This window comes from Hoplias malabaricus, chromosome 13 (genome assembly GCF_029633855.1).
Source record: "Hoplias malabaricus isolate fHopMal1 chromosome 13, fHopMal1.hap1, whole genome shotgun sequence".
Classification (NCBI taxonomy): Eukaryota; Metazoa; Chordata; class Actinopteri; order Characiformes; family Erythrinidae; genus Hoplias; species Hoplias malabaricus.
The window spans coordinates 37,700,266-37,722,402 of NC_089812.1; the positions used below are offsets into that span (position 1 = coordinate 37,700,266).

The following is a 22,137-nucleotide window of genomic DNA, read 5'->3' on the forward strand; positions in this document are numbered from 1 at the left end:
TTTAGAGCCAAAACCACAGATAAAAATCTAACCACAAAACAGAGCAGTGCAGTGTGATAGAGAGACAAAAGGAGAAAGACAGAGAAAGCACCTCCACGCTTTATTCCCCCACGTGCCTCTATTATACCTTCGACTCCTCTGCTCTATAGATATAAACACAGCTGCTCGGATTACGGCCTAAACATTAAGGAGGACTGAACGACAGCAGGGACTCACACTCTGTGCTTAGGTTAACTCGGTTTAAAATTCTAACACTGAACAGGCACGGCTAGAAGACTGAGCCTCCTCAGGTCCTGTATACACTGCATGCATATGCCCATTTCTGGAGTATGTTACAGCTCGAACTACAAGCTATAAGCAAGCCCTGCTCTTGTGACTGAGTTAGTCTCCTGATGGAAGATATGGACGAAATCGCAATCTTAGGTCATATTTCTGTTATTCCTTGAAAGTCCATTATTACAAGGTTGATCTTAGTTTCAAGACTTGTTTAACGGATGTTCAATAAATGACACAACTTTATATACGTTCCTTATGTGTATTAAATGAACACTATGTAATATTATTACAGCTTCAGTATCATTGTGATGCTTCACTGACCTACAGTTTGGAGAATAGAGCCCCTGTCATTGCTACTCTGGGCTCAGCACTGCAGGAACTGCACTATATAACTTGTGGAGGAGGGTAGGAAACCACCACACTCTTCCCCATCCCCACTGATTTGAGTACAGTGCTGTAAAAACAAATTACACTAGAGGGAACCCCAGGAGCAAAACAGAAAAACAACATCTTACCTAGTGTTCCATTCAAAATTTTAAAATTCCAAATATAACTAAACACTATACTGACGGTAAACAGTAAGAAGACCGAGGTATATTTATAAAAAGCTGTGTGTTATATAAATGAGTTCGTAAGTGCAATTAAAAAATGATGTTTGTAAAAAGCTAATATAATTTACTACTTTTTTTTTTCAATAATGCAGTTAAACTGCAGTTTAAGCTCCGTGCTCAGTGGTAGACTACGTGTTTGTAGATATGCTTATGATATTTTAATTCTGATACGCTATGAGGTCAAATCTGGGGACGTAAATATTCAGCTGTGCCATTGAAAAGCCATGGCCTTGAGGTTAGAGAAGCGAGCTTGAGGCCGGACAGCTGCCGGTTCAATTCCCGGGATTGTGTGTTCACTACCACGGATGGATAAAAACGCAGAGAAGTAATTTCTCTAAGGGCATCAATAAAAGTGTTTCTTCTTCTTCTTAAAAGAATAATCTGGATTTGGGATTCTGTGGAGCAGCTGCAAATGAGCTTTACCATGCATAAGACAAGCATTGCTAAGAGGGCCATGAATCCAGTCCTGGGTGGTTTGCGTGGCATGTGATTCAGAACTGAACACCCCAGAAACCGGAAACTCCTCACAGACAATCACCCAGAGGAAACCCACGCAGACACAGGGAGAACACACCACACTCCTCACAGACAGTCACCCGGAGGAAACCCACGCAGACACAGAGAGAACACACCACACTCCTCACAGACAGTCACCCGGAGGAAACCCACGCAGACACAGGGAGAACACACCACACTCCTCACAGACAGTCACCCGGAGGAAACCCACGCAGACACAGAAAGAACACACCACACTCCTCACAGACAGTCACCTGGAGGAAACCCACGCAGACACATGGAGAACACACCACACTCCTCACAGACAGTCACCCGGAGTGGGACTTGAACCCACAACCTCCAGGTCCCTGGAGCTGTGACAGAGACACTACCTGCTGCACCACCGTGCCATCTCTTGATTAACAGGTGTCTACAAACTTCTAGACATGTGGTCCAATAAAAAAAAAAATGAAATAAGAACTTAAAGAAAGAGTTCAACAATGAGTCAGTGTGTAATTCGTCTTATGACTGCTATTGCTGCTTTGGTTTTAATAGACATTTACAGTGTTTGCTCGAACTTAAGTGGCAGCAGATGGACAGGTTGAGCAGTACTCAATCTGGAACCAGTGAGGACAGCAAGTCAAACCCAGTGGCACCCAGTCCTTCAGCTCAGCACCGCTTCACTCAGCAGTCAGCAATGGTAAGGCAAGCCCCTGGTGAAGGGACTACCCCAGACCCCGGAGAGTGCTGTAGCACCATCTGTGTGTGTGGGTGAGTGAGGGGACTAAACAGACCCCCAGCATCAGGTGTGAAATGGGGTTCAGGTGCAGTGGAGTGTGTGTGTGTGTGTATGGGAGTGGCGGTGGGGATGCTGTGGCAGTTTGGCTCACATATGCTACTTTGCAGATGCCGTTTGTTGTGGCCTAGTCTTGCGCTGTGGCACACATGTGCACAAACATGTACACACACACACACACACACACATAGATGAGCCTGAGCACACTTTCTCATAGCTCCAGTCATCTAAGTCACTGGGGATATTTGGACTTTGAAGAGAAAAACAGATTGAGAGTGGAAAAAAAAAATGAAAGAAAAAAGTAGTCCCACATTTACGAGCGAGAGAGCAAAGCATGTTTAGCTGCTTCACACTCTCTGGGGGAAACCCTCAGAGAGACGAGGTCTATGGCCATTTAAAGCTATTTATCTGCCTTCCAACTCATCTAGTGCTAAAAATGGAAAAAGAATTCCTAAACTCTTGACAAATGTGACAAATAATATGAAAATGGTTTGTCACATGATGAAAATTTAAGACTGATTCATCTAAATGAGCTCTGCTCTGATGCTCTCTATTGTGCCTCTTTTTCAAAAAGCTCTCTGGAACATAGGTTAGTACCTGAAACTTTTATTTTATAAGTTTTTCCAAGCGAAAGGCAGTGTAATCTGCTGATGTCTAAACCATTATCCGCTGTTGGTGCTGTGCCTAGAGTTACTGTAACATATTAATGATCATTTGAAATCATTATGTATCAATTAGCAGCAAAATGTGTGTCACACTCTGAGGCTAAAAAGCCTTTGAAAGTATACTGTAAAGTGTCAGGTGAGTGTGAAATTATAGGAGTGTATGTACGTGCTGACAGCCACGCAGATGTAATGAGAGTGTTACAGTACCAAATGATGTCTGAGAGAGACAACGGGAGAAGGGAAAGGAGAGTGTGAGAGAGAGGAGACAGAGAGAGAGAGACATCCAATAGCATTATACATCTGTCAGGGCAATAAAATGCTTGGAAAATGGAGCGATTGGGAGAGGGAGAGAGAGAGAGAGAGATTTGAGTCTCTGTAATCTTGATGGAAGAAAACACGCTGTAATTAAAGCTACTGCATAAAATTAGACAAAAAAAAAAAGAGAGCAAGCATCCGCAATAAATCTACTCTAATCACTGCACCTGCCCCAGCCCACCAAACAACCTTGCCTTGGCTTGTGTGAGTGTGAGTGCATGAGAGGGAAAGAGAGGCCGAGCCAGATTAACAGAGAGCAGCACGTGTGTGTGTGTGTGTGTGTGTGTGTGTGTGTAGGTGTGAGACAGCACAGCGTGGCCAGCGGGTGGTGCCGGGCGGTGTGGAGGGAGAGAGTGGAACTCAGGCCTGCTGGCAGAAAGAAGCTTCAGAGAGGCTGCACACACAGCAGCAAGCAGCCACACAGATGTTCCACCACTGGAGACCAGCCACCCCACACACCCCCGGGGCTCCACATGTGCATTTGTGCGTGTGTGTGCATGCGCTTCTGCATGACAGAGTGGAAATCATAGAAGAGATGTAAATATAGAAATGTTTAGTTCATGATAGCTTTCCTCTGGGTCCATGTCTTCTCTCGGCCTGAACCACTGGACGCCACAGGACCTCTAATAATCTCTCGGTTCAGAAGTGTGCGAACGTCAGAAACCGCCCATCGTTTCTTATATTCCTGTCAAATTATTATGTCTTTTACAGACAAGAATAATTCACATTTTCCCGAACTGAGTAAATCTACCCTTACCCTTTATAACTTGCAGAAAGCCTTTTTAAAATAATCTGCCAAGTGTTTTCCACATTTCCACAGTTCAGTCCTAGAAGTTGGCTGCTTGTTCTGCTTCTCATGGTCCAAATTATCCAAAACACATTTAATAACACTTGTGTTTGTCAGATTCCTTTTTCTTAATTTCCTTTTCTTGGTTTAATATCCTTTTCAAACTAAAAAGATGAACAGAAACACCTCTGTATTTTTTTTTTCAGATCAGAAGCCCTTCTTGATCTCCTACCTGCCCTTACAAAAAATAACTTTATTCAGGTGTGATATTAGTATACTTCTTTTAAACTAAAGTATGTTTACGATTTACTTTTAACGTACTTATCAGTGATGTAGTAAAAAATATATACCTATAACATATAGAGTATGCTCCTGTTTATTTTTTGATCCAAGTATTTGGAGCACAGAAAATTATAATAAAGAAAATGATAATAAACTGTTCCTGCCTTATACATAAAATTCAAGTCTTGGCTTGTAGTTTGGGGTGGAACAGCTTAAAGTAAATAGTACAGGGGTGAAACTCTACACAGTGTTTACCAACGCAGAAAAAAATAAACACGTCTGATTTTATTGACATTAATCTTCCAAGGTTTGAGCAACGTGATTTTGTGTCTAAAACGTAAACTACTAAAAGACCACACCTACTAAAACACTGTCATTTGTATGTTGAGGACATTTCATCATATTTTTTACTTACTGTACGTTCATTACCAAACTCTGCTGTTTACAGAACACTTTTTTTTTCTGCAGTTAAATCTTCAGGTTAAGTTTACAGTTTGGGTTAGACAAAGTTTTAAGGCGACCAGATACACACCATACACCATTTAGGAAATGTCTTTTAGAAAACAATATTATTTGGGGAGTTACCAATGCAATTATAAGTGGGATAGGTCTAGTAAATTATACTCATATAGTACGTTAAGTATAGTTGCAGTACAAAATTAAACATAGATATAAACAAGTGGTGTACTCAAATGTACTACTCTTACATCCAAAAAATTCTTAAAGTATATTTTAATGAGCTCAAAATTGGGACAATTTAGGAAATATTGAAATAGTACAATTATAGATATACTACTAGTACACGGATTATATGTATACTTACTACATAAGGTACCCTTAATAAAATAAACATGAAGTATACTTTGTTGTCAGGGTGTTTTGCTGGTCTGTGAGGTCTTGCGTGGTTGTTAGTCGTCTCATTTTCTTTCAATCGTCAAACTGACTCCAGGTTTGGGAAATGCTGTTTTGGTCATTTTCATTTTGCCTGTCAAAGTCATGATGCATGTGGACTATCCCATAGATGGCCTCTTCAGAAATATATAATTAACTACTGAAAACTGTTCTCAGTTTTAACTGGAGCTTTATTCATTGAAGGACTCTAAATTTTGCATAATACTTTTCTCTATCCTTCTGTCCATTCACACATCCAACCATCCATCTTTTCAAAGCCATTTCCACTACAGGGTTGAGACCACTTAAAAACACAACAACTTCAATTTTACAAATCGCAAAAATAATTAAACAAACAGTGCCAAATTACACAGTATAGCTTCAGAAAGTATAGATGTTTTAAACTCTAATAGATTCAAAACACACTGAGCTGTCAAGTACTCTTTGCAGGGCCAAATAGGTTTTTTCTCCTCACACACACAGAAAAAAAAAATCTGTCATCAAAGTCTGGCCTACTAGGTCATGGCTGCTATAATGGGAGAGGTTAACAACCTCTTGTTTGCCTCTCTTTATTTTTCTTCCCTCTCCACCTCTCTCTATCTCCTCCTCTCTTTAGGTCTCTCTCTCTTCCACTCTCTCTGTGCAGATGCACTCTACTCGAGTTGCTCAGCTGCTCGGAGACGTGGCAGCGTAATTTATTTATTCCATTCCCATTAATTAGAACGTTTGCGCTGACAAAACAGGCAAAAGGATGCATTAGCACCTAGTTTACACCCCGAGTCCCCAAGCTACCATGACAAGTGTGCGCTCATAAACACACAAACGTGTGCGCGCGCACACACACACACACACACACACACACACACACACACACACACACACACACACACACACACACACACACACAGAAACAATTATATCCACATTCAAAGTAAATTCATGTAGATTATGTTTTGAGTAGAGTTGAGTTCCATATCAAACTACATTAACTACACAAAACATCCTCCACTGATTTTCACAAACTAATTCATCCATTCAACATTTTGTATTTATGTACTACACTGTATTAACTGCCTTATTCAACATTCTTATTTGTTTTATACTTTATTAACTAATTTATTCAAATCCATGTTATGTTCAATTAACTACTTTGTTCCTGCATCACACAGCATTAGCTGCTTTGCTCCTTCTTGCATTCATTCATTTTAATATTGTACTGAATTAACCACTGGGTGAGTAACAAAGCTTTGTGACATTGTGATGTCACAAAGCAAAAATGGGACAGTGTAGATCTTGTGAAACAAACATACTATTAATCTGTTTAATTTGTCTAATTTGCAGACAGTGAGCACATCTCATAGTAGAATTGATCATGCCTTTATTGAATTCGTCTTGCTGATATTACTTCACTTACACCGACGTTATATCTGTCGCTTTTCCTCGGTGCTGCAGGAACTGACTGTTGATACTGTATTGGGGGTAACTCTTTCAAGGATTTAGCTTGGTAAAGATCAAGCATGGCTCTTGTAAGACATTAACTCTACCATGCCTTCTCACCTAAGGAAAATACTGGCTGTGTAGTGACATAGACAGTCTCTCTCTCTCTTTCTCTCCCTCTCTCTCTCTGAACAAAAGGCTGCCTCTGGGATCTGTGGGAAGACCCCTGTAGAGAAGAAAGGCAGGGTGCTCCTGAGCCGAACTGAATGGGCTCTTTTCACGCGAGCCGAGTGCTGTTTACCCTAGTGCAATAATGCTCCTCATTTTCCAATCATTATTCTCCTCACTCGGACCGCCGCTATTAGCCTGTCCACCACATCAGTTCCACTGCCTGCCCCTCACACACACACACACACACACACACACACACACAGCCTTACCCATACACAGAGATTAACGATACTCTAATGTAAACAGACACACTCAAACTGACAGCTAGTCCAAGACACATTCATACACACACTCGCTGACACTAATAAGGTATAATTTGAAGTTGAGTGAGTGAGTGAGTGTGAGTGTGTGTGTGTGTGTGTGTGTGTGCATGTTTTCAGTCAGACTTGTCAAACTGCCTCTTTATTCTACTACATATTACCACATGGAAAAAGGCCATGTTAAAACTTTCACTCAGCTGGTTCCAGTAAAGTTTGATTGGAGAGGAGAGGAAAAACAGCTTCATTCCTGTGAAAAGAATGAATTTGTCTAAAGCTAAATATACTGAGTGTCCACAAATTATATATAAGGCAATGATAGCCAGAGAATCAATAAAGAAAAAAAAAACCTTCAGTTATGCTTTCGCTCCCTCCCCACACTTGCCTCACTACAGGCTACAGGAGCCCAGACTCAGTGCTGCCAAAGCCTCCATTTTGATTTGGAACATGGACACCATCAGGGAGGGATCATCTGCTGCAGCCAACACATGAATTTCGAAAAACCCACAGGTCTGTACGAAAAAAAATATCACTCAATCGTAAAAAGCGACTTCTTGGTCTAATGGAAATCAACAGGGTTAAAAAAAAAAAAAAAAACAGAGAAGGAAAAAGCTGCGTATTGGTGCGGAGGCTTGCTTTCTCCTTCTGTCTGCGCTTTTAAAAGAGGTTTCAAAAACAGCAAGGAGACTTTATTTTCTGCAAAAGAGAAGTGGGGGAGAGGAACATTCGTCAAGAAAGCGGAGGACGAGAAGGAGGAGAAGCAGAGCTGCAAAAAAAAAAAAAAAACAGGAGCAAGGGAAAAGAAAGGAGGAGAAGGAGGGCCGTTGGCAGAGGGAGCAGGGGCGGTTTGAAAAGCTGGCATCCTCCATACAGGGCTGCCAGGCAGCCACACCAGCCTGAGTTCCCTCTGCAGACCGCCTTTTGTCTCCATTTTGGCATTTCACACTGTCTTTATTCTAGGCTTAGTCTGCTACTTCGTACTCTTGTTTCCCAAATACAATCATTATTAGTGCTGCCATTATTATTACTGATGCTGAATCATCTCAAAAAAACAATTCTACCAAAATAATTCCACGTGACTACAAAGTATCAGGCCAAATTTGATTAAATGTTGCTGTGGGTGTTCGTCTACGGACATTTCCTGAGCTCAAATTCATGGCTGCAGCTGCGTTTGCCTGCTCTGTTTTAGGGAAAGCCTTCCAAAATAATGAGCGGTGTTTTCTGCCACACTGCTTCACTGGATAGAGAGAGAGCGAGAAAGAGAGAGAGAGAGAGAGAGAGAGAGAGAGAGAGAGAGAGAGAGAGAGAGAGAGGAACCTCTAATTTCGTCTATGTATTTTGCTCTCCCTTCCACTTGTCCTCATATTTTCTTGGCGTGTCCCTCAATCCTCCTGACACTTGATAGAAGTCCACGAGTTCGGTCTATGCTCCTGTGCAGAGGGTCTGACCACATACAATTTCAGAAAACCTTCTAACTTATTTTAATAAATAAGAAGGAGGAGCCAATATTTGAAATTACTAGTAATTATATATCGTCCTAATAAAAATATGAGAATAAATCAATATATGAATGAATTCCATTTGATTATAATGACATCTTCTAAAGGACGGCTAATACATTCTAAATTCTGTATGTTAAAATGTGTAAGTGTGAACTAAACTGTTACACTGTCAAAACAAAGGTCATCCCCTGGAGTATAGCTACGGGGAATAAAATATATTTTAGTTTATAACGGCTAGTCTATCAAGAAATGTACATGCACTATAACACTTAATACAGCAGTTCATCCTTCGTGCTGATAATAAGACTTTATAATCATCCTATTAATGCACTACATCTAAAAGAATATTTCTGAAGCACTCTGAGATCATTTTAAAGACCAAAGTGAGGATCTCTTAGAAACACCACTGTCGCTGAATAACCTATTTACTAGCGACACAGTGTGGATGATGATCTCTCTTTCACTCGGTCTCTCCTTTTCTTTCTCTGACACATAAACACATACAAAGAGGAGCTAGGAAACTAGCCTTCTGAATCCGGGCCAAGCTCGACCATTTGCGGTCGGACTGGTGAACTCCCTGTTTAATACGCCGCAAAAGTGTGACCATCACAGAGTCATTTATATTTCTGTAAAAATTCTAATCGAATCAGCAGGGGTTTTATGAAAGAGCGTGTTTAATATATTAATGCTAACCAGGCAGAACGTTATATGTTTAATTCCTTAAACTCTAAAGACCAGGCGGCTGGTCTAATAAACACAAAGGTTACTTCTGCCTCATGTGTAGTAATGGGCTTATTTGTGTAGACCACCTATAGATTAGTACAGAGTATTATATTAATACGTCTACGGTTTAAGGGGTTAATGGTGAATGAGTCTCACGGCCACTGTGGGTCTGGTCTCGGGCCCAGGCCGGAGCGCTTGAGCAGCGGGGGAGTCGTCCGCTTTCCAAAATGCTCCGCTTTGCCCTTGTTTAGCAGCCAAGAAGGAACGCGAGCGTTTTCTTCTTGCTCAAAGGCTCAGCTGCTCTCATCGACCTTATCTCTCGCTTTGTTTCGCGTCATGTCTGAGGGACAAAAAATGCACTTGGCCCCCAGTCCACTGCTCGTAGACATGGAAGCGCGAGCGGTGGCGGTTCCCAGATTTTTTCGGCCCTGTATCTGTTTGGAAGAATGAAGGAAATACAAGTGTTACAGAATGCAGGCAAAAACTATTTCTTAAACTCACACCACGCAAGGACGCTTTTACTTTTTTTTTTTTTTAAGCTCTCCCGCTCCTCTCCCTGCAGGCTTCGCAACACCTCTCTCTGCTATCTTTAACACCTCTGAAGAGATGGTGAAATTATTCCAAGATCATTCAAATCGCTGTGAAACAAATTTCATGCATGACAGGACTCCAAATGTGTCACTTCCGCCATCTCTCTCAGGAGAAGAAACAACAAAATACCATCAGTGATCAGTGGTACCTCTCATTTGAACTCCCTCTTCACTCTCTCCCACATTCTCAATCATTCACTCTCTCCCTCTTTGTCGGTTTGTGAATTGTCTTGGCACCTTTGCCCTTCGCTCTGAACTGGTCAAGGCTCGACTGGGGATACGCGACTGGACACAAGTTTCTATCATGACTGTGCAAGAATAATAGTCATACAGGAAAACTCCGTCCAAATATGATTAATGTTGGACACACTATGCATTTCTCTCCACACACACACACAAACACACACCTCCCAAACTACCACACACAAAAGTTCTTCCCATAATGCACTGTGCTATGCTGGACTAGAAACCCTCGGAGTGTCCTGAGATCTTTGCCCATCAGGCTGTCAATCTGTAATCAGCAGATAAGAGAAAAGCCTATCACTCATTAAATTCACTTAAACAGCGAGAGGTGAAACTTCTCCTCAAACATTTCCTAGAAAATAAACATCAGGAATAAATTATTCACCATTTCTGTGTTATGACTAATTAAGAAAAATAAATAAATAAATAAAAACATACATATCACTACACGAGCCTTTAGTGTCTAGTGACAAATCTATTTAGACATTTATCAGCGTGTTCTAACAACAGTTGTCAAACTAAATGATTTAGATGTGATTTTTCCTCATAGAGAGATGTGACAACTGCAGGAATAAGCTTTTAGAACTTTCTATAAAATCACATTAAATTGGATTTAAAAAAAACCTGAAATACAAAAAAAAAATCCTAGCTATTAAAATGATTCCTTACTGGAAAATGTTTTAAATGTCTTTGTGGTGCGTCTGCAGTTAAAGGGGTTAAACGACTAGAAGAGAAAAAACAATGCCTTGCTTATAGCATGCTATGTATGTTTTGCTTCAAATAGAGATATAGCAGCCTGCGAGCTGCTGGAGCGATGATTGGTCGGACAGGTTAAAAGACCTCCGATTAAAGGCCCGGGGCAGCAGGAGATAAGCCGAGAGGTGGCATATTGTGAGACAGGAAAAGCACGGCACAACGGAGCGGCTAACGGACACCCGCCGCTGAAAGGAGCTCCGCATGGGGCGTGAAATCTCTTTTCTGCCCCGTGCCAAAGAGACGCATTATGAGCAAATATCCACACAATGCAGGAAACAATTGGAAAATTCAGCTGCGCAATGACGGCATGGACACAGAGGATAAGGCTGTATAGGTGCTGCACACCAGCTCCACAAATTTCCCCATAGGGTTTACAGCTCAGCCACAGGCACAATCACTTTCAATAACACTTACGTTTAGAAGTTTAGAAGAACAAGATGAACATGCCAAATCAAATTCTAGTACCCCCCCCCTCCATACACACACACACACACACACACACAAACACACAAATGCTTTGAAATTTTGTGAATATTTTTTACTGTATATTTTCAAAAAGTACCATCCGTCCTCAATTATAGAATTCCAAATTAAATAATACAAGTTAAATATTTTTATATAATATTTTATATTATTGTATATAATTGTATATATATATATATATGCACTTCAATGTATTCCTATTTTTTTTTTAAATACAGTTTAACAAATTTCTGTCACCACAAATTAATATGGGTAAAAGAAATGTCTGTTCGCGCTGGTGGTGTGTTAAAGCTTGGTAAGATGCCTGTTTTGTGTGTGCTGGGAGTTTATATGACAAGAGGCCTGTGTGTGTGTGTGTGTGTGTGTGTGTGTGTGTGTGTGTGTGTGTGGCTGTGGCGTTCTCCGTTCTCCTCAGACACACTGGGAGAGGGCCAGCTGTCAGTATACTACCACGACTACCACCACAGAACATACTGAAATTAACTCAGAAAAACTGACCTCGGGACAGGGTACACAGCTCCGCGGCAACACATTACACTACAGTCTGGCAAACGTGCGCGCACACACTCAGAAACTTGGCCACACCAATCATCCATTTCTTTTAAAATGGAAATAACACTAACTTAATATAACTCGGTTATTACTGGTTTCAGGTGTGTTTCTCCAGGTGTGAATACAAACTGAGATGCTGTTTGCCAAAATAAACTGAATAAATAAACAAGTGCAGGAAAAGAACCACTCCAAAATGATACATTTACTGGGAGTTCTAATAGAGAGAAAACAATTCTGAATTGATTTATTGATTTTCTATAGGCCCATTAATAAATACATATTCATCATATATATGTGTATTTTTTTAAGTGAAGTCAGAAAGATGAACATAGAAGGTTTTGTTCAAATAAATAAAAGAATGAATGAATGATAACTACACAATCAAACTTACTTCAAACTTAACCTTCCTACAATAATTTATTTATACATGTGTTTGCTCAAGAAAATTAATTAAAAATATGTTTATTTATTTGCCAAAAGATTTAATTGTGTGTTAGAAGTGGGCGATATGGATTTTTTAAAAAATATTTTAATACAACAATATATGTTTCACAGTTTGATTTACAATACATTTGGATAAAACTACACGCCCTAAATCCTTTTAAAACAGGATTTGGTTAGAGTCCATGCAGCTACACTGTGTTCTCTTTATATATCCACCATGTACCTACAGAAACATAACGTGTGTATAACGTGCATGTGTGTATTAGCCTAATTTGTCTTTATTATTTATTTTTATCCAATACTCTATGCAAATTACATTTCCAGAAAAACAATACCTGTTTCTACATTTTGAGTGCGACTGTATGTATCTGTAGTGAGCTTGTATTAGCGTAAGAGTGTACATGCTATGGATGGACTCCACTGACCTGGCGAGTGGACGAAGTAGGCCAGGTACAGGTCCAGCTCTTTGACGGAGACGCCAATATGGTGTGGCTGCACACACAGGCCATGGTTGGTGCACTGTGGCGATTTGACAAGCCGTTCGCCATCCGTGCTCTCCAGTGGACTGCCCTTGAACAGGATGACCATCACCAGGTCCAGCCGCCACACTTTGTCTGCCTGACGAAGGCAGTCGATGCGCCGGATCTTGCCCTTCTGGTCGGGGTTGGATAGCACACAGCACGGAGGCTTCTTGCCCGTGATGGTGAGCACGAAGTCCTCGCGGAACTCAGGCCGGATGTCCTTGCGTAGTTTGGCCAGCAGGCGCGACGCCCACTTCTGCTTGATCTCGGGCTTCTCGCCCAGCAGCTCGTCTTTGACTGCGCGCTCCTCGTCCTTGGACATACGCTTCTCGTGCTTCTTGAAGTACTTGCGTTTGCGGGCCTGCAGGTTAAACCAGGTGTAGGAGAAGGCGCGAACATGAGGCAGCAGTGCCTCAATGAAGGGATGAAACTCATCCTGGAACAAGGAAGCAAGAGAAGAAGGAGGGGACATGGTGAGTTTTCCCCAAATAGAAACAGGTCAACTAAGAACAAACAGAGAGGGCATAGTGTTATCGGAAAAAAAAGTGGCCGTTTAAAAAGAGGAAAAGCACCCGAAATTTACAGGTGCATGTTTTAGTCAAATTAAATGTGTCATTGATTTTTAAAGTCAAAGTTTTTTTTGGTACATTTTCTTTAAAAACACAAAACAATAACACCCTGCCTCAGCTGTGCAGAAAACTGTTATATGCAAGTTTGTATTCCTCAGTAGAAGTGATTTTCACTTAAATCAACAGAGAATCTAATCAGACCAAGCACACAAGCCTGGAAACATGTGCATTAAATAAGACTGAATATGATATAAAACCACTAATAAAAATAAACTGTTCAAAAAAACAAATACATTAACTCCAAAGCCAAGCACAGGCAACAACATTATCTTTCAGAAAACAAAATAACTGCTCTAAATCTGAAAGCAATCACAGGCCATTCAACCCCTTTAAAATCAAAGAGTGAGTAACGGAATTCCATAATTCAGCGATTAAAGTGTGAGCGGTCCCTCTCTTGTCAGGTCAGGCCAAGACAAGCTTGGCTATCCCCGACGGCAACAGAAGCCCCATTCAGCTCTCCAATAATACCTTCAGCACACAGCGCTCAGTGACAAAGCCTAAACCGCGCCACGGCGCCCCTGTGCCAGGGCCACCATGCCCCAGCCCCTCGCCACCGAGCCTGGCCACCACCAGACCACCGTCCAGCCGCACCGCTTCAACACCTGCCATCGCCAGCGCACTCTAGCCGGCCAGCAGGCATAAGCAGTCCAGGCATGCTCAGCTTGCTATGACCGAGAAAACGCATGCAAGCTCCATCAAACTCACACTGCAGCAAAAAGAGGTAGAAGGAGAAAGAGCCTGATAGTTACCATGTTGCACTCTCATCATAAATTTGGCACGCTGTTCAGAACGGGGAGGAGAAAAAAAAAATCCACCCGCACCAGTCCTTTTGCCTCTCGCTGCCGAAGCAACTGCTGGTTTGGCAAAGACCAAAAAAAATTGGCGCAAAGTGAAAGCACTTTTAAAAAAAATTTAAAGGGAAAGTAAACAGAGAAAGCAGAAGAAGCTCCAAAGTCAGAAAACAATTATTTTAGGTTAAAAAAAATTGCTAACTATTTTTTTTCTTTCAAAATATCCCAAGTCAAAAAAGTCACTGCAGCTCAAAGAAAGTGACAAGGAGAAAGATGATCAAATTTAAAATAATAAAAAAAATATATACAAATAAATCAGCAGAGAAAAATTGCAGTTGTTATAAGAATATAAAGCAGAACTGGAAAAGTCACAAAAAAACAAGGCTTTTGCACTTTCCAAAAATTCAAAAAAGAGGAAGAAAAAAGTCAACGAAGCCAGAGAAAAAAATCCTTGGCAAAGTGTAATTGGTAGTGATGTTTGCTTAGATCTTTGAGTCCAGCAGAAGACTCAGAAAAAGAGAGCCACACACACATATGCACACGCACACACACTCATACACACACACACTCAAACACACTCCCTCGCACATGCATACACACTCCTGCAAAGAAGGGGGGAGCTGGCGAGAGCAAAGCGCAGAATATGGGGAGGAAAAAAAAAATAGAGAGAGGCGAATCAATGTTGGACGAGCTCGTACGACCGCTGGCAAACCCAAGTGCTGCTTTTTTTCCTCTCTCTCTCTCTCTCTCTTGCTCGATCGCTCTCGCTCTCTCTCTCTCGTCCTCTCTGCGTTCTTTCCCTAACCATTGCCTGAGTCTTTGCCAACACGAGTAGGGCCCACCTATTTGGCAACAAGATGTCTGTAGCCCAGCCAATGCGTTAGCTTCAAGAGCTGAAAGGGAGGGAAAAAGAGAAGGGGGTGGGGGGGAGAGGGGGTGGCTGAGATACAGAAAGGGAGAGGGAGAGAGAGAGAGAAAGAGAGAACAAGCGAGAGAGACATTGAGGGAGGAGGAAAAGAGAGGGAGGGAGAAAGCGAGAGTACGCAGTCCAGTCCGACAGCGCACAATTTGCCAATCTGACAAGTTCCTATCTGCCACTGAGGCAAAGTTCAGCGGACAAACTGCCCTCCTCAAACACCAATCCCACCACTGCCGCGGTGCTGCTGCCACTTAGTCACCCAATCGCGCCATCGCATCCTTCCTTGCCCCTCTCTTTCGCTCTTTCGCTTCGTCTCAAAATACCAAACTGCTCTGTACGGAACATATAGGGCACTATTTGGGTGAAGAAGCCATAACTGTGTCCAAAGCAGTAGCCTACATACAGCGTAGGAAGCCATTTGTGATCAAGCCTTTCTCTCTCGCTCTCGCTCCCCGTTTCTTTCTTTCTCTTTCGCTCAGCTTGTGTAATGCCACCTTGGCACAGGGTGATGGGAGAAGGCATAGAGCTCCCAAAAAGTCCCAGCAGACCCCACAGCCGGCAGCTGGTCCTGGATTTAGCGCCCTGAAACAAAGCCGTGGGAGAGCGCCGCGCCCCTTCTATAACCACCACCCCCCCCCAGAATGCCGGCATGCTCCTCACCAATTCACAAACAAACATATGCCACACTGCATCCACACAGAGAGCTTCGTCAGAGAGGCGTAGCGACGACCTCTTCGGTTACCTACTGGCCTGATAGCCTGGTTAAGGCAGAGTGTGTTGTGATGTTTTGACCTGAATCAATAATGTTATGAGCTTTAATCTTTGTTTTCAAGAAGCTCGGACATAATAGAACTTGTAACAATCCATGCTTTTGATTATGCTTGGCAAAAGGGCCAACTTCTTTCTCCGGGGGTTATCTGATCTATCAGAAAGCTGCTTAGCTGTGGAGGAAACAGAGGGAAAAACAAAGAAGCAGGAAGAAAAAAAAAATATATATATATATATATAGCTTCACTAAGATTTGAATCCATTTTAGAATGATCATGCTTCACACAGCTTTAGCAAAATACATTTAAAAACTATATTGGAGGCAAAAAATATTTTTCCACTTTGCTTGTTTGTTTACATGACGTATTTGTGTACGTCTCGTGTGAAGCTGCTTCATTAACTACACTTTTGCATAAAAAATAAAATCAACATTATATCTTTGACATCATGTAGCAAGAATCACAAATCCTCGTCTACAGAACCAGCAAGATGATTACATTTGGACAGACATCATTTGTTGCCTAGAACCACTTAAATCTCCAATACTACACAGCCATAAAATGTCTCTAGATGTTTGCCATTGTGGCTCCCCATCAAACTCAATAAAAGACTTTGTTTCTTTTTTGATAAACACTGCCTCTAGCATGCAAACCTAAATCACAGCGGTCCAATTCAGACATGGCAGCTGAACTACTCCGTCAAAACGTCCAACAGATGATGCAAGCCATATGCTTCCCTCTCCTGAATTCACAGACCGTGATGCTACCAAGCGACTCCAAAGCAAAACACCAACAACTGCCTGCAAACGACATGGCTCTTCAACATAAATGTGGAACCTGGTGCAAGCGGAGATGAGCAAGGTGTGATCAAGAATGGAAGAAATAAAGAGGAACACTAGTCTTCTGTGACTGGACTCATAGAAAAAGCAGTTACAGTCACTGCTGTTGGTTTAGCGACCACCGGGTCCCGACTCAGCCACAGATCCATGTGTAATCCTGACCTGCTCTTCAAATACCAGGCTGTCATACACATGCAAATCCCTCTGAAATCAAACGGGCCGTCGGCAGCGGTGGCTCAAGGGCATCCCCATAATAGTGGCTATACAAATCCACCTGTCACAACGCAAACACGGCCCCCTCCCCCCACCTTATTTACCTTAAACCTCTTCATTACTGGGATTTCTTTCAAATGGGATTCAATGTGTCAAAACCAGCACCTGCTTAAAGTCTTTTGTAAGATGCTAATTGAAGCCCAACCTGAGGCGAGCAGCATTTGTTTATGAAAGCATTTAGTTCAGATACGGGTGGCACCCATATGTAAAGCAAACACTCTGCTTCTTCTGTATGAACCATGGTCATTAATGGCTTCCTCCAGTGGTCCCAGAGACCGCATTAGATCACTAGAGCTAAGTGCACTCACTGGTTTTGTTGTTGGTGTAGTTTCTTATAGAGTTGTGCGTACAGCGCTGGCTAATTTTCAGAATGAAAATGTGGGTTTTTCTATATGACGCTGCCGTATTAAACAAGCTAACATCATGTGCTTAGCTTGTCTATTAGTTCAAAATTAGGCTAAAATATAATTAGTACTTGATCTGTATCAAATAACCCATAACTAATCAAATACAGTTTTATTAGCAGGCTAGGGTCATTTATTATTTTAGCTATTTTATTAGTTATACTTTGCACATTCTACAAGCCCTACTACCCTCTACGGCTTAGAGATTATTATCATTTTAATAATGAAACTGCAATTTGAAAGAGTGCAGCTTTTACTAACTGAAAACTCCATTTTGTATTTTAGCCTACAGTGTCCTGAACAATTTCTTAACAAGTTTTAAATGGAGATATTTACCTTCTATACAACAGAGTTAGACCAGTTACAGACATCCAATCACTGTGAGGCGTACTGCACAACAATCAGAACTAAAGGATGGTGGGGCACTTTACAAACATTGCTCAAAACTGCAGCCAGATCATACCTGGGCATTATTTTATAAAAGATATGTGCAATTAAAATCACAACCGGACAAAATCTCAATTAGATGTTTTTCCCTAAATTGGCGGTGGTGTTAGAATTTGTTGCTTTGATATGAGTGGATCAGACACAGCAGTGCTGTTGGAGTCCACTCACTGGCAACTGACAATGAGGGGTTTAACCACTCCAGCAGCACTGCTGTCTGATCCATTCATACCAGCACAACGCACAATAACACACCACCACATCAGTGTCAACACTGAGGAAGGTCCGCCAGTCAAATCATACCTGCTTTGTGGTGGTCCTGGGGGGGTCCTGACCACTTAAGAACAGGCTGAAAGGGGCCTGACGAAGTATACAGCGCAACAGATGGACTCCAGTCTGTAATAGAACTACAAAGGGGTTCCTGTGTGGTCAGAGGAGTTGTGAGAATGGACAGTGAATGTAGGTCATAATGTTATGGCTAATCAGGGCAAGTCCTGTGATTGTCATGTAAGGGTAAGCTACAGACTTCTGAGAAGAAATGGCGGGGGATTGTAGACAAGCACACCGGGCCTAACAAAACATCACTACAGAACTGGACCGAAAGGTTTCTGAAAAAAAAAATAATAATAATAAATAAATAAATAAAAAGCGCCGCTACCCTCGGTGTTTTCCTATTGATCTCTAAAGCGTCACTGACGAGTGAGAACCGAGCGGCGGGAAGAGCCGCGTCTTCCTCATTGACGCTGTTAAATCGTACTAAAAGAGGGGAAAGAAAGCTAAAAGCGTTAGCCTTTATGGTGGTTCTCAGATGCGAATTTCTAAGCGAGTAAAACGCTCTATAAACACTCCATTACCCTCTTCAACCTAATGAGCCCCCACCGACGAACTGGAACCTGCTCCAGTGATCATTCAGACCGTTGGACATCTGTCTCAAAAATTAAAAAAAAAAACCGTCAGAAATAATTTGAATTTCAGATAAATATTATTTCAGAAACTCTTTAAGTTTCGTCCTGTTATAAAAGTGCGTAGAACTACAGTTAATAACACGGGCATATTTCTTATTAAATTGGCGAACATTATAAATAGTATTAACAACAAAAACGAAAAAATTAAAGTTATTAAAAATGGGGAAGCTTTTTAAGACTTTTAAAGTTATTTATTCAGTTACATGGCCATTTGTTTTACTCGTGTCCTAAATACCAGCTTCCAAATGAAAATGAGTGGCAGAGTATTAACGTTATTATAATTAAACATTTTTAAAAAATAAATAAAGCTGGTTAATTTTTAACTTAGTCTGTTGAATTCTCATATTTATCCCATAACCCACTAGAACTGGTTAAAAGTCCTTTAAAAATAAATAAATAAAAGAGGTTATAAAAGCTCGAGGTGGTGTTTATCAATGAAAACTTTGATAAAAATGAAAACGTTTCTAAACGAACAGTAAACTGCAGGAGAGAGTGAACATCACAGCGCTCCGTCCACCACTGACAGCTTCGGTCAAACAACATTACAACAGCTCCGCTTCTCCACCAGAGAGAAGAGAGAAGGCTGGAGTCAAACAGACCATTCGGGTTTAGTCGGTCACCGTCCGGAAAATCCGCCTCCAACTTATAACAGCACGAATCCACCCAAACACCTTCAAAATACACGCAGCTAAATGATGGACTTGGCTGGAGAAAAATATGTTTAAAAAAAAAAAGCCTTCAACTCCCAAGTATGAACTATTCTGAATAATGTATAGGCCACGGTGTGAGTAATTTCACAGCCTGCATTATAAAAAAAAAACACCCGCTCTCGTGTGGCCATACTCATTAGCTAATATATTTTCCTGGCATCGAATTGTTCCAGATCCATATGCACCGAGAGAATCCCGCTCCTTTAATGGACAGGATGTGGCCTGCGCTCATCTCTGATTAACTCACAAGAGACAACGGCATTCACACACAGCCCACTTACACAAGACGTGCAACCTGTTTATCTAGGTATAGATTGTTCGACTGTCCGGTTAATTATCTATATTACGCACATAAAATATCTGGGATGCCACCACAGAATATATTAGACTAAAATGTCTGGCACACATTTATACTTCGATAATTTCTCCTCATTACTTTCCTCAGGTAAATGTATGAGGGTTATTATAATATATATATATATATATATATATATATATATATATATATATATATATATATATATATATATATCGCCAAGGATATAGAATAAATAAATATGCGCGCGCGCTTTGTGTGAGGGAAAACGACACCTATGCTAAGCTAAAAGACTGATGGCGCGCGTGAAAGGAGTGAGCGTATGTTTGGGTCACTTTTGTTCTAAAGGCTGTCCTCACCTGCTCCTCACAGCCCCGAGCCAAAGAGAACCGTGCGGACTCGCATTATTCAGCACAGAAAAATGAAAACACGCCTCTAGAAACCCAGGCCTAGCCTTTAACAGTCTCCCCGTTTACAAAAAAACCAACGGAATACAGAAAAAGACCTAATGCTCGTGTGCTGACGAGGGTGAAGCTTTGGAGTCTCAGTGTATTCGAGCAGCAGTTCCCTTTAGTGAAGTCTCAGACGAGGCGCTCTGTGTCGCTTTGTCTCCATTCGGAGCTTAAGGCCCGAACACAGTTCAGCACACTTTGCCAAGAAGCAAATTAACTCTTTCAGAGAAAAAAAAGGAGGTCAGAGACACGAAGAGACATGTAAAGGGTCAGACTGCAGGGCTTTCGGCTCCGTGGGAATGAACTTCGTGTATTTGAAAAAAAGAGAAGCAGAGCTAATAAAGCTCCAACTTGATAAACACAGTGTATTTAGTGTACTAGGTTTAATAACTTGCCTATATTTCTGGCATTCAACCGACATCTGCTGCTAAAGTACATACTAGGGCTGACATCGCCATCTGAAAGAGTGTATTTTCCAAATCACACGAACTGCAATTTTAATTCAAGGCTAACGTTACATTATCAAAAATAATCCTTTTCCAATCAGAGACTGTGCTGTGTATATGACAACACTAAATAAAAGCAGGCTTGGTCATTAATTTATGCTATTTTGGATGCCAGGGAAAAAAAAATACAATATTTCACTTAAAAAATTTAGCACTATACACCAGTGTGGAACATACAGCTATTATTCATTGATATTGACCTCAAACCTTACTGAACTTTAGTTTTTATTTTAATCCTTCACATTATTTACGATCATATACCATATATATACATATTAGAATATAAAAAAGTATTCAAAAATCATAAACATATTAAATAAATAATACAACAAACACTTCATTAATAACTCCTGAGCACACCTCACAGTGGCCTACTGTGGTCGAAATGTCCACAGAAATATAATTTGTTCAAATAAATAACAAACTACATTAAAATTTTATAAATAAACAGAAATACATCACAGAAAACGACATTCATGGGCCTCTGTACACTTACCACCATTTTCCTTATGTTTTGGCAGCCTGCGTTTCAGTAGTCATTTGGCAGAAATTGTGTTATTTAAATGTGCTATTGAAATTCAAACGAGATAAATTAAGCTTTTTCTGACCACATAAACAGACCAGGTTGGCGTGTGAGGATCCAGCTGAAACGCTAACTTTTGTTTCAGAAACAGACCTTTGGAGATGTTGATTGTTCCTCAGCTGGAGACCCTCGGGTCGAGGACAGAAACACCGGCACTGGCCGGACCTGCTTCTCTATAACTGTGTGAGTCAAACCCAATAAAATAAATGCCAGAGGAAAAATCAAACAATGCAGTGGAGTAATGGTACATAGAGCAACATCTTCAGGGCTTAAATATTTAGAAGAATATGATGATCACAAAAAAAAGCTTTTTATCAAAAGGCTTCTGTTTTTGAGCCTATGCCAACATTTACTAATTTGCAACAGCAGAATATCTGGACCTAAGCTGGTTTTCTTCAGACTCTCAGTGAAAAAATATCTCCTAGTTAAAATGTTTTCCACATTTCCACATGGAAGTGTTTATTTTTTTTCAACGGCTGCGTCTGAGGCCCACGAAACCAAAATTCATTAACTTACTGTATTTCAGATTAATGCACAACAGTCTTAACATGTACTTGGTCAAAACAGTGAAAAGTATCGAGCAATTAATTTAGAATTTCAGAATTCTTCCTCATACCCTGAGCTAATTGGACGCAGCCTGGTGCGCCACCCAAACCCAAGAGACTTGTGGGTTTTTTCACGG

At 41.1% G+C, this 22,137-nt stretch overlaps 1 protein-coding gene across 10 annotated transcripts in view; it reads right to left on the reverse strand.

The window, feature by feature from the left end:
• Positions 1 to 22,137, reverse strand: part of nfixb (nuclear factor I/Xb) — a 159,009-nt gene that overhangs the window by 94,584 nt on the left and 42,288 nt on the right. For 8 of the 10 annotated variants that reach the window (XM_066641784.1, XM_066641788.1, XM_066641780.1 and 5 more), the window contains one exon: positions 12,762 to 13,293. In XM_066641784.1, coding sequence (XP_066497881.1) covers positions 12,762 to 13,293 — 532 coding nt within the window. Of the gene's footprint in view, positions 1 to 12,761; positions 13,294 to 13,954; positions 14,096 to 14,235; positions 14,385 to 22,137 lie in introns of those variants that run through there. The other 2 variants (XM_066641785.1, XM_066641779.1) reach the window with 2 other exon arrangements.